This window comes from Acanthochromis polyacanthus, chromosome 18 (genome assembly GCF_021347895.1).
Source record: "Acanthochromis polyacanthus isolate Apoly-LR-REF ecotype Palm Island chromosome 18, KAUST_Apoly_ChrSc, whole genome shotgun sequence".
Classification (NCBI taxonomy): domain Eukaryota; kingdom Metazoa; phylum Chordata; class Actinopteri; family Pomacentridae; genus Acanthochromis; species Acanthochromis polyacanthus.
In genome coordinates, this window is record NC_067130.1 from 25,065,503 (window position 1) to 25,078,914 (window position 13,412).

Here is a 13,412-nt window from a genome sequence, read left to right on the forward strand (position 1 = left end):
TACTTTGCAGTAAGTAAAGCAAACATTGGGTGGATGGAAAAACTGTCCTTTAACAACACAATTCTAGCACAAGACACCACCTAAAGCCACAAATTGTTTAAATTTATGGTCATTCTTAGATTACACAAACAACACAACATTGCTAATTAGTGAGCTTCAAAGGTGTTGGTATCTTTCTGTTAGAGCTTTGTAAAAATATCGGTTTTGGTCTTTATGTTAAGTTAGGCTTGTTTAATAATTTATCTAAAAAAATAAACAAATTCTTAAAAAGAATAAAATGTCAATGAAAAAAAACAAGTCATTTCAAAAATATTTTTATAATACTCAGTCCACCCAACCCCACCCCATATCAGTCACTAATGAAGTTAAAAAAGATTGCTATCCTTAAAAAAAGAAGAAAAAAGCCATGATTTCCCTGTACCACCTGGTGCCAGAAGCTGATTTTGACTCATCACATCCTGACTACAGCTCTATATTTAATACACAGACAAAAGACCTATAAAAATCCCAGCTCAGAAGGAAAGCCATGTCTAAAATCACTGAGCTTTTCCTTCCATATTAACCTATCAGTTGATTTCTGGTGATGCTAAGAGGATTGTCAACTGAATGTGTATGTCCACTTTCCAGGCCTTTCTGCCAACACATTTACATTACAAACAAACAGAAATTATATTTGATGAGAAAAAAGCATCTCCCACAGTAAGAAGTACTTTAGCATTTCCGGTCTGACACTAACGGTTCTGATGAAGCCGTAACCCAGGAGGCACACAAGCACAGGGCAGATGAGGACTGCTGTAGTTTTAAACACTGTGGCCTTCTGTAAAGACACATCCTGGTGGTGTCTGCTCACTAACTATAATTCACCATAATGAGGACCAAAAAAATCATTGTGCTATACATCGATTTCCATTGTCCCAAGCAAATTTGAGAATGTCATAAGAGGGTTTTTAAAAACAAATCATGCAATCGCCTACATGACAATAGCAGCTACAATACAAAAAAAATTAAAGTCTCCACATCTTGTGATCTCCTCAGCACAAAACTTAACATGAGGACCTTTTCTTGTCAAATTGCCATTTCCAAGGCTAACAACAAACCTTCAAGCTCACTCAGAGTTATTACTTGTATTAAAGTTTCTCCATCTATGGTATAGATGGATCGATAGATAAATATAAAATGCTGTTACAATTTCAAATGTACAAATTTGACACATATTTTGACAGTGTGTGTTGTCTCAGTTGTACATTATTACCACATTAAAACTATGTGTTGTCTCAGCGGTACATTGTTTTGCAAACAGCTGTTTTCTAGCTTCATCCTACTCTCATTAAATGTCATATATACGGTACTACAATATAAAAAATATCATATACATTATAAATAAATATCATGCTCAATATTAAAAATAAATGACAGCAGACAGTGAGAATGTGCAGTACTTACGCTCGGCGATCATGATCAATCCTGTTGATTTTGCCTCCAATAAAGACACGGATCTTGCAGTCCTTCCACCTTTTCTTGTTGGTCAGCAGGTACGGGATCAGCAAGGTCAGTCCTAAATGGGGAGAAAATACATGGCTGCTCAACTTACACCTTCTGTGATGTAATCATTAAATATATGCTGCCTCTCAGGTGGTGGGCCCTCAAGTCAAGACCATAGAGCTTTGAAGGCGTTTTTTACTTGAGCAAATAAGATTCACCAGATTTAGTCCCCTCGATACAAGCTCCCTGACCAACCATTGGCAACCACTGCTGATGCAGGAACATAAACAGCAAATTTTGAAAGAACATTTCAAAAACATTGCAGTATTTAAAAGAAAAATTACACAAAAGGATCTGGATGACCTTAAAGCTCTTAAGAATCGTCTGTCATCAAACAGTGTATCAAATCAAGCTGACAAACATAAACTAGCAACGTCATACACCGATCAGGCATAACATTATGACCACCTGCCTAATATTATGTTAGTCTCTCTTTTGCTACCAAAACAGCCATGACCTGTTGAGGCATGGACTCTGCTAGACCCCTGAAGGTGTGCTGAGGTATCTGGCACCAAGATGTTAGCAGCAGATCCTTCAAGTCCTGTAAGTCGTGAGGTGGGGCCTCCATGGATCGGACTTGTTTGTCCAGCACATCCCACAGATGCTTGATTGGACTGAGATCTGAGGAATCTGGAGGCCAAGTCAACACCTCAAACTCACTGTGCTCCTCAAACCATTCCTGAACCCTTACTGCTTTGTGGCATGGTGCATTATTAAAGAAGTTTCACAAGTATTTTAAGTTGAATTCAGTACATTGTAGATGCTCCACTGGTAGCAGTTAGAGCTTCAAGTCTGCTTGGCTACATCTCAACAGACTTCATACACCTGAATTTGGGCCGTTTATTCCATTTCTCCAAGCAGATTTCACAGGTTTTGGCCAATTAGATGGGAAGTGTCTGTGAAGTGCCATCTACAGGTTTCTCCACATGTTTTTCAGTCCGGAGTTTGGCTGAGTGACTAAAGCATATTTAGAGATATCAACTTTATTATCTTAAAGTAAAATGTACAACTAAGTATGCAAAAGTTAAGGGGCCTGCATACTTTATTATATATACTTTAGTCAGTTTTTAGCAGCAGTTCACAACTAAGCCACAAGTGATAGTGTTACAGTCCAGACAAGGCTTTGCTTGCACCCAGGAGTGTCAGTGTGTCTACTGTAAAAAGTGAAGAGGCTCACATGGTGATTAAACTCCATATATGAAGTGACACTGGTCACAGTGCTATAAGTCATGAGTCATGTCTCTAGCAACATCTTTTTACACCCAACTGAGCTGACAGAGACCTTAAATCATTCTATCAAATATAGTATGAGTCATATTGTCTCTGTCAGGTCACATGATCAACACATAACAGAGATTTGTTCTTTTTACACATATGGATGTAACTACATTTTTAGTACCTGCATTTAATTCCTTCTGCCTCTACATTGCTCTGCTGACAACCAATAATTTATGACAAGCTGTAGAGGTGGTTCTTATCTTATTGTAAACACTTTTTGGTATACCAAATCTGTACTCTGTAACCTGACCACAAAAATCAAAGACAGTTCACAGTATAAACATTGACTAACCACCAATAAATTTGTTATCTTTTCATAGCAATTGAGGTGATGTCTGGTTCTCAGTCTGAAAAATATTTCTAAAACATTCAGATCTTACCATTAACAGGCATTATCTGTTTTTTTTGTTTTTTTTTGTTATTTGCTTTTTAGTGGTCCTCACAAAATTAAAATTAGTGCACTGCCATTCTATTATTCATCTACTGGTTATTAACCGTTTTTCTCAGACTCACCTCCATCATCAAACAGCCACCAGACATCCACCGTTCCTTTCCCCTGTTTTTTCTGGAACTGCTGGCTGGCTTCCAGCAGCCTCTGGTCAGACATATTCAGGGGTACTGTTGGGCTTTTCTTGTCTGTAGAAATGGTTAGAGACATGCACACACACACATACACACACACACACAGACGCACACACCAAATCAGCTGAACTGAACTGAGTAATGATGAGTTTTACTGCTTATAATTTTAACTTGTTACTTTATAAATGGAAGTGTGAGTTGTATTTTACAGTTACACTTTATAGCTGTGATACAGATGAGTTCTACTGTCTACATAGGAGAAACAATTTTAATTCTGAGGAGCAAACGAAGAGATAGAAGCTGTGACAGGCTGGAAACATGAAAACAGGAGAACAGTTTTCATCCTGAAAAGAAAGCTGCAGACATACTGTCAACTCCAGGGGGAGAAGAAGCAGCAAGTGAGAGACTAAAGACAGTCTGGAAGAAACTGAAATGTTGGCACACGTTCACAAACAGTAACTGCAGATTTGGATCAAGTAGAAGCACTATCAAATACAGTAGAGCTTCAGAGACTGGGCTTGAGCTAGAAGCTGGGCACTGTTATAGGGAGAGCAGGAGAAAGAGGAAAAAACAAAATGTTATTTCCAAAAGCCACATAGCTAGCTAGTCACAAACATGAGACAGATACAGAGAAATACAAGACAGTGACAGCTGAGTGCAGGACAGTATGTTAGCACAAGAAGAATTCAAAACATACTGTTAAAAATTAAGCGACAGAAAGAGTCAGCATTTGAAAAGGAAAAAAAGACTTAAGAAGAAACGAGCACACAACAGAGAACAAAAGGAGCCTAAGACAGAAAAACCAAGCAGAAAGAGAAAACAAAAGGTTAATGGCAACCAAAAGAAGATCTCCTGCCTTTTTTTAACAGGGGCTGAGTTGTAGCTTTGCCATCATCATCATCATCTGGAAATATGAAACAAAGGAGAAAAAAAAGTCACAGTTGAGGTGAACTGTTGATTTGATGTGACATCGACTTACAACTGAGGTTTCTTGGTGAAGAGGCAAGATGAAGTTAACTGTACACTTATAAAACATATCCAAAGAAGAGGAAAGTAGATAGCATGGTTTCAAGAGAACAGTAAGCTTCATGTTAACAGACTGCCACTGAGGGCCATGGAATAACAGGAACCGCTGCTAAAATTATTACACTGGCAGCAGTTTGAACAAGGAGCTCAGTTTTTCCCTCTGATTTCTGGAAATTTCCTTGGCATCACCTGAACAATAAAACCAGCTGCTGTAAGCCAGGACTGGCTAAATCAAACTGGCTTACACAGAACATTGGTAAACAATTTTCATGGACAAAAATTTGGTTATAAAAATGGCTGAGACTAGCAGGATGACCTAAACCACGGCATTTATGTTCACTTTGCTACCTCTTATACCCTCACTGAACTAATGTGTGTTGCCCTCTTAATTTGGGTAGAATATAATTACTACTAGTACTAATACTATTAATATTCTGAAAGGATCATAAAAACATATCTATCTCTATGTTACAATGTAGCTATTCATTGATATACTCTTTAATGACGTGTGTCCCAAATAAAGATACTTTAAAAGCACTGCGTATGATGGCTCAAATTGTAAACTTGCCACTTAAACATTGACTTAATAGCATCAGTGCAGTTACAAAGTCATTTACTACTTGCCATTTTGACGTTGTCCTTTTTAACAAACACTGCTTCAATTTTCTGTTACATTCACTCCTATGTTGCTTTCTCCTCTCGTGCTGCTGAGTTACTGTCAGTGATACTAAACAGTACCTACCAATGTTTAGGGAAGAACATTTAACAGGCTGTACATTATGTTTAAAACAGCAACGGGAAGTATTGAGTTGTGCCATCTTAATAATGAAAAGTGCAATAAAGCAGACTGAAATGAAATCAATCAGACAACCATTTCTGAAAAAAAAAGAAAAAGAAATTTGCGCTGTAGAAACATCCGCAAAACATATAAATTTCCAGAAAACATGCAATGGTAGAGAGGGTTTGAATATAAATATCAACACAAATCCCATACCAACCTTCATGAATCCACACTGCAGGATCCTGGCGGTCAGGCTGAAGTTGAGAATGTTTAGTACTACAGTTCCCACAATCTGGGAACAGTTTCTTTGTTTGCTTGCTTTAGTTATGTGCGTGGCACTTACACACTACACTGATGGTGACCTCTCACACATAAACATAAACACAAACACACAGTGTGGCCACAAGACATCTGTGGACTAACAATCTAGGCCCAGTGGGACAACTGAGGTCATGGGTCTCTGGGGCAACTTCCTGTCAGCGTATGTGTATGTAGGCATGATAAGGGAAGCCATAGGAGAGAACAGTGTTACACATATTTCCTGGATGCAAACATTTCCCTGTCATGACTTGAACTTTTGCTTGAACATCATGAACGCACACAGTGTAAATGATCATAGCAATGCTGAGTAATGCAAAAATAAAAATATGGCATGAATGTTTTCTAATGGCTTGACTTTGCAAAAATGCAGGGTTTCCCTTACATTTAGAGGGCTTAGGTGCTGCCTGGGTTCTGGGAGACGTCCTGCATAATGGTGCTTACAGTTAAAGGTCTTCATTTCACCAAATACTTTATTTGGTGAAATGACTGACATATCAGTAATCCGTGCAAAGATGAACATTTATACAGTTAGGTGGAACAAATGCTAAAATTCAGCAAGATATCAGAGTTTCCACAAGGCCCCAGTGTTACCCACTCTGTAAACAACATTTGGAAAACTGAAGTTTAGATCCACTTTATGGCCGATTGCTGAGACCTGATCACCTCTGTTGTCAAACACTTCATAGTGGTAACATTACTTCTTTTACACACACTGACAGAGAAAGAGTCACTCACTTTCCAAAACAAGAGCTCACTGGAAATAGGTTAGCCACATGGCCCCCTTCCTAAAGAGGGAGGCTCAGTCTCAAACACATAACCTAAAATAACCTAGAAGAACTTAGAGAACAGGCTAGTTTTTCTAGCTTGATTTGTTCTTCCTATGTATGAAAGTTTAAGTCACCCCATATAGTTGTATTAAATCTAAACCATGTTATTTGTTGAAAGTAAGACCTTTAACTGCAAGCATACAACTTGTGTTTGCATTTACCTACTGCCATGTTAGTACTCTCACTTGGGCATCACTTTAAACAACAACTTTCTTCTGTAGTTTACCTGGTAGACAAGATAAAGAGGGAATGCGAAAGTAAATACAGTGACTGTAGAGACAGTGATATTGGGGCTGGCTGACCTTTCTGTATAGCTGGACTGTTCTGGAGGCTGGTGGCCTTGGAGGATGGCTTGGATGAGTCAGCATCAGAATCTTTGCTGGTGTCTATTGACACGATCACATCCTTCATTCCTGACGTCTTCTCCTGGAAAGACAGCAACTCATCTAACAGAAAATGGAATGACAGGACAGAAGAAGAGGAGAAAATAAGGCATAAAAAGGTAAAACAATAGAATGAAAGTTGGAAATAATTACAAGAAATAAAGAAAATCAATCACAGCTACAAAGTTAGGCAGTCTTCACACAGACACACTAAAATGGGTTGGATTAAAGTGGTATTCAGATAAAACTAAACATTGGATTTCTGTGCCCCAACTGCCATAACCATGATCGTATCAACCGAAGATGCTCGCAAGTTGTAGTATGGGAAATGTAGGACAGATGATTTTTGGAGCTTGACCCATACTACCCATACTACCCATACTCGTGACTAAATAATATGATATTGCAAGGTCTGCAGTTTGTATTTTTGACAAGAGCTCAAAAGTCAAGCAATCAATCACTCTACAGGAAATTACCAAATAAAAAAAAAATTAAAATGCTTTTCTTCATCACATGTCTTTGGATTTCTGATTGGTAATCAGAACATCTAGGTGAAAACTTGATGCTGGGATGCAACTCTGAAGTTGAGTAAGTCTAGTAAAAACTTCTGTGGAACCATGTTGTGTGTCTATGCACCGATACCTTGTCCTTGAATATGTGACACATCCAGTCCTTCCTTTAGTCGCAGAATGACAGCACCAAACTGGAAGTCAAAGGCATCGCTGAAAGAAAATGACAAACAAAAGGGTCACATCAGCAGTGGACGTGTAAAGCACTTTGTGGTCAACTAATACAAGACTCAAGTCAGAAACACATGGAACATTTAAAAGAAAGATAAACACTGCTGAGAGATATTCACACAATAAATGTCAGGTTCAAGCATCTCTCTCGCTGCTACAGGTGGAAACTCAAAGTATGTACACTGCCAGAGTGGCACACTAGATTGAAAGTAATGGGCGCATTACTGAGCGTATTAACTGTGATTTTAATAATGTGGGGCTGAGCAATCTTTGACCTTCAGCTCTAAAACCATAATCCCCACATTCTACAATCAGGGAACCCATTCAGCTTAAGTGCCTTACACAGTCTCACATGACCGGTTTACGGTTCAGCAGGGAAACAGATTTCACATGGACTGCTGTCTTTTTATTTTTTTTTATAATTATTTTTATTGAACATTTTGTGGAAAGCAGAGCATTACAAAACGCACACAAAAAATGGTGGATATTAATTAATTTGAAGATTCCTTTGGCCAAGCCAAGGACAATAAGCCAGTTCGCAATCTTTGTGCCGAGGAGAAGTCCAAATAGTCCAAGAAAGGGTCCCAAGTCCTATAAAATGTATATGGCTTGTCCTTTAACAGAGTGGAAAAAGCTTCCATTGGTATAATGGCAATAACAGCTTGGAGCCACTGATGTTGGGAGGGTGCATTGTCCGAAATCCATTGCACCATTATACACTTCCGAGCGCAGTGTAGTAGAATGTGCAAGAGGTCTTTCTTTACGAATTGTACCGGCAATTCGTCCTCAGGGCCGAGAAGGCAAGTCCGAGCTCCCAAACTCAATTGACACTTAAATATAGTACAGAGCTTTGATGTCCAAAATTGCAGAATAGGTGGGCAATCCCACAGACAGTGGAAGAGGGTACCAACAACAGAATGACATTTGTTACATGTATCAGATATTGATGAATACATCTTGTGCCTCTTCTCGGGAGTTATGAAGAGCCTGTGCAGAATCTTAAATTGTCTCTCCCAGATGGAATTAGAAACAAGAGATTTAAAAGGATGGTTACATAGGTCATCCCAGGATTCGGCTGTAATAGGTCCTAAATCCGCTTCCCACTGCCTTTTAACTTTAACTGAATTGTCCCTATTATGTTCGGATAAGATGCTGTAAACTGATTTCGAAAAGGATTTAAGTTTTGTTGTTTTTAGAATCAAAGATTCCATAGGGGAGATGGACAGTTGCCCATCACATTCCTTTAATCTACTGAGTATAAAATGTTTCACCTGCATATACCTGAGAACATCTCCACTACCAATATCATATTTGTCTCTCACTTGCTGAAATGACATAATTGTATCTCCATCAACCAAGTCACCAACTGTTTCAATTCCCCTGCGAAACCACTCAACAAACCCTGCATTGAGGCCTGGGATAAAATCAGGATTTTGATGAATAGTGGTGAGTAATGACAGATGATTTTTTAACCTCCCAAGCTTCTAACCTTGTGCCAAATAATTAGCATGTTTTTTAGCAACAAATTGTCCTTTGTAAAAATTGAGGATTTCGAAGGGGAAATGTAAAGCAGGTTCCACAAAGAGATATCTTTTAGAGAAGCAGACTCAGCACCTAAATAGATTGATCTTTGATCCGATCTGTACCATTCCAAAAGAAATTTCAACTGAGCGGACCAAAGGTAGGGTGGTAGCGACGGAGCTGCGAGTCCACCCATACGTATTGGAAGGCAGAGGTAACTGTATCTTAATCTGGGTCTTTTTCTATTCCAAATAAATGAAATTACAGAACCGTTTAACTTTGATAAAATTCTTTTAGATAGAACAAGGGGCAACATGGCTCAGTGGGTAGAGTGGCCGTCTTGCAATCGGAGGGTTGCCGGTTCGATCCTCGGCCTGTCGTGCTCATGTCAAGGTGTCCCTGAACAAGATACCGTAAGACCTCTAATTGCTCCTGATGGGTCGTGGTTAGCTGCCTTGCATGGCAGCTTCCACGACCATTAGTTATGACCATTAGTGATCACTGCAGAGAGAGGTGATGCATATAAGATTTGGATCCAGTTAATAAATCCATCACTCAAACCAAATTTTTTGAGAGTAAAAAAGAGAACGGGCCATTCAAGCTGATCAAAGGCCTTCTCTGCATCAAGAGAAATAACCAAGGCATCAGAATTGAACGCGGAGGAGTGCTGGATGAGATTAAGTAGACGTCTTACATTGTGTGTAGAGTATCGTCCCTTAATGAAACCTGTTTGGTCATCATTAATAATACTTGGCAAGACCACTTCTAAGCGTGAGGCCAGTATGTTTGCAAGAATTTTCAAATCAATGTTTAAGACTGATATGGGTCTATAAGAGGAACACTCTTCTGGGGGTTTATCCTTCTTCAGAACCAATGAAATATTGGCCTCCATTAGGGAGGGAGGTAAAGCACCACTTGCAAATGAAGAATCAAACATTTCAGACAGAGGAGAAAGTAAGGTTTGGCTGAATTTCTTATAAAATTCCCCACTGAATCCATCCGGTCCTGGAGCCTTATTATTTGGTAACTGCTGAATTACCTTTAGAATTTCACTGCGAGTAATTAGTTTAGACAGTTCCTCTCTCTGAAATCCTGTAATTTGGGGCAAGTCAAGGTTCTGAAAAAAGGAAAACATATCTTGATAATAGGATGATTTGAGTTAAGAAGTATATAATTGCTTATAAAATGTCTTAAATGCATCATTAATCACTGTGTTATCGCAGCTAAGCACACCAGAGGAATCCTTAATGACAGAAATATTTCGAGATGATCCCTTATTTCTAAGAAGCTTGGCAAGGTAACGATTAGGTTTGTTTGCAAATTCTTATAGCCTCTGCTTCATAAAAAATACAGATTTCTCAGCCTTTTTTGTCAGTAACCCCTCTAAAGCGGTCTTAGTCACCTGAATATTGCCTCTTAACTGTGCAGAAGGAGAAATGTTGTATTTGATCTGTAATTCATGCAACTTTAATTCTAGTTTTCTTTGTTCCGTTTGAGTTCTCTTTTTGAGCCCAGCAGAATAAGATACAACCAGACCACGCCTGTAGGCTTTTAAAGTGTCCCAGAGTAACCCGGGGGATACATCCGGGGTCTTATTATCCTGTATAAAATGATTTAAATGGTCATTCAGGAACTTTTCAAACTTTGGATCATGGATAAGGAAATTATTAAATCTCCAATTGAAATTTCGGAAATTTGCATTTAAATCATGTAATTCAACAAAAACAGGTGCATGGTCTGATATAATTATGTCACCAATTCTACAATTAACAATGTTGCCCAGTGAAATCTTAGGGGTAAACACAAACTCAATCCTAGAACTTGTTTTATGTACTCCTGAAAAAAATGTAAATTTCTTATCTTTAGGGTGTAGTACCCACCAGGTATCAACCAATTCAAGCTCTGTACAGGTGTCCAAAAGAGCCCTGGCCGTTTTTGATATTGTAACCTGTCTTGCGGGAGATTTATCCATAGATGACGAAAAGAAGCAGCTACAGTCACCAGCTATGATCGAATTGTCACAAATCCAGTCAAAAAAGGAGGAAAAAGCAAGTGTGATAAAGTCAAGTGACTGAACAGGGGAAAATAGATATTTAAAAATGAAATGGGTTTACTATGCAATGTGCCCTTGAGTAATAAGTATCTACCAGATTTATCACTAACCGAGTGCATATTTATCAGAGGCAGATGTTTATGTATTAGAATGGACTGCTGTCTTAATACAAGTACATGAAGAGTGCGTGTGGCAGTGCCAGATTTTACTGTGCATCTGCAAGAAATACTTTGAGTCCCAGACTATCAGAATGAGTTTGAGCAAAGTGAAGATATCATGGCAATGATTGGCCATAGTCTCTGAGCCTGGGCCCCTGACAGTAACTGAGACTGAAGACTCCATGTTCACTAAATATGTGTTTGTTAATAATGAATGCACAAAGCCTATAAAAAATTTAAATAAGAGAGGTCTGAAGGGAACACATGCATTACTGTTTCACATAGACGCCCAAATTGTACTGTTTAAATGTGAAATACATTCTTGGCTATTTAAGGTACCACAAACTACCTGTTACCTCAGGGCCACTAAACAGGTTAATCTGGTCCTATGTCAGTGACATCACACACATGCTTTAGGAAAAAAATGTTTTAAGATCATTCAGAGTGATAAGCTGAGGCTTCCATAAATCATAAAAACATACTCCTAATGACTGTCTAACAATTCTGTATATCGATGAATTGTCCATTTCCATTTTTCAAACAAAAACTTTAAATGTCTTCTGGTTGAGCTTCTGGAATTTCTACCATAAGTCTGAGTATCTTTGGGTGTTGGTTAGTTATTCAGACACTGAAAGGCATCTCTCAGGTCAGCTCTGACATGGAGTTTTGGTAGTCATATTACAGAACAATGGATCTTAAGCTACGGGTACCAGGGATGACTAAAGGTTGGGGGAAGGGTGCTAAAACAATGCATTAGGAAATAAAATGCCTGTTGGCTCAACCCTGTTCTGAGTGACTTTTTGTCTCCATCAATCTGTGACAAACACAGACAGAAGAGACTGAGAGAGGCATGACGTTTTATCAGACTTATTGAACAAGCAAAACATAAACTTGCAATAATATGATGTTCTGTCTGCAGCCAACTCGCTGTCCCCTCCTTACCGCTAAACCAGTGTTGCTATGCTAATGTGAACAAATTGTTCAAACACTAAATGTGTTGAGTCTACAAGGAGCCATGCAGGAGGCTGGTGGTGGTGTTTGCAAAACCCTTTGTCACCCTAAAAAGAAGAGTCTCACTGCAAAATAGGTTTAGAGCCACTGTTACAGACTAAACAATTACCATTGGATATTGAAAACGATAAACATCAGTACATAATGAAAATGATCTTGAGCAATACCTCAACTTCAAATGTTGTATTCAGTGTTTTGGTCATTGTAATGGCAGCAGTTTTAATAGTACTCTTTCAAGACTATGAAAACTGAACTGACAACATACAGTATGAGTATGCATTACTATAAACGAGCTGGACCTCTACTTTACACTCCTACGCACAAATCTAGGTGTTATTATCAGAAAACAGTCTTCATTCAGAGTATCTGATGCCTTTGAGGTATTACTTGGCACAATGCCTTCTGTGCCTGTGCTGTATGTCATCTGCATGTTTGTACGTGTCTATGTTTCATCTTTAGCACCTTGATGTCTGTGAGGGAAATGTTGTTTATGTTCTTATGTTTGTAATTGTAATCTTAAAATTAAATAAAAATATTTATTTAAAAAAAGACAACAGTCTTCATAATGTTCTGGCCCAAATATTACACATCTCTGATTGTAAGAGGATATTTTGCTTTGTAACACCTGGCACTCAGACACTCAAACTTCCAGATGAAAAAACAGACAAACAATAAAAACAAACAAACAAACACTACATTCACCATGATTCTACGTGTAACTTGGCTGGGTTTGTAGAGTATCAGCAGATGTTACTGGGACAACCAGAAATGACTGAACCTGCTCTACTTACTGGATCATACTGATGTAAGTCTCCACGTTCATCATGTCGCCGTCCCTCCAGTCGTTCTTAAAGCCCATCACCAGGGTGTTTGGCTTGAGGCGACCGAGACCAGCAGCCTTGAGAGGAACAAGAATGAAAATCACAAATCAGTCACGTTAAAGGCTGCCCACTTTTGTAACAATCACTGGCACTGTCATTCTGGAACAGGAAATTAAGAATATAAACAGTGGGTGAGTGCAGCGATCAGCCTGATGCTTGCATTATGGGGCCAATTCCACTAACACATTATTCACTCTCAGGCAAGTGATCTCTTCCAGCCTCAACAGTTTAGATGAAAATGTTGGCAGCACTAGGTATGACTCATCTCTGTGAGCACTACTTCATTTTTTACTTGCCTGCTGCTTTTA

General features: G+C 38.7%; 1 protein-coding gene across 2 annotated transcripts in view; it reads right to left on the reverse strand.

Annotated features, from left to right (window-relative positions):
• The window catches only part of slc12a2 (solute carrier family 12 member 2), a 72,485-nt gene that overhangs the window by 11,476 nt on the left and 47,597 nt on the right, over positions 1-13,412 (reverse strand). Inside the window, exons 18-23 of one of the 2 annotated variants that reach the window (XM_022213420.2) lie at positions 13,015-13,121; positions 7,383-7,462; positions 6,660-6,803; positions 4,259-4,306; positions 3,334-3,456; positions 1,444-1,555 (exon numbers count right to left, since the gene is read on the reverse strand). In XM_022213420.2, the coding sequence (XP_022069112.1) occupies positions 1,444-1,555; positions 3,334-3,456; positions 4,259-4,306; positions 6,660-6,803; positions 7,383-7,462; positions 13,015-13,121 (614 nt within the window). The remainder of the gene's footprint in view (positions 1-1,443; positions 1,556-3,333; positions 3,457-4,258; positions 4,307-6,659; positions 6,804-7,382; positions 7,463-13,014; positions 13,122-13,412) is intronic. The other variant, XM_022213421.2, reaches the window with a different exon arrangement.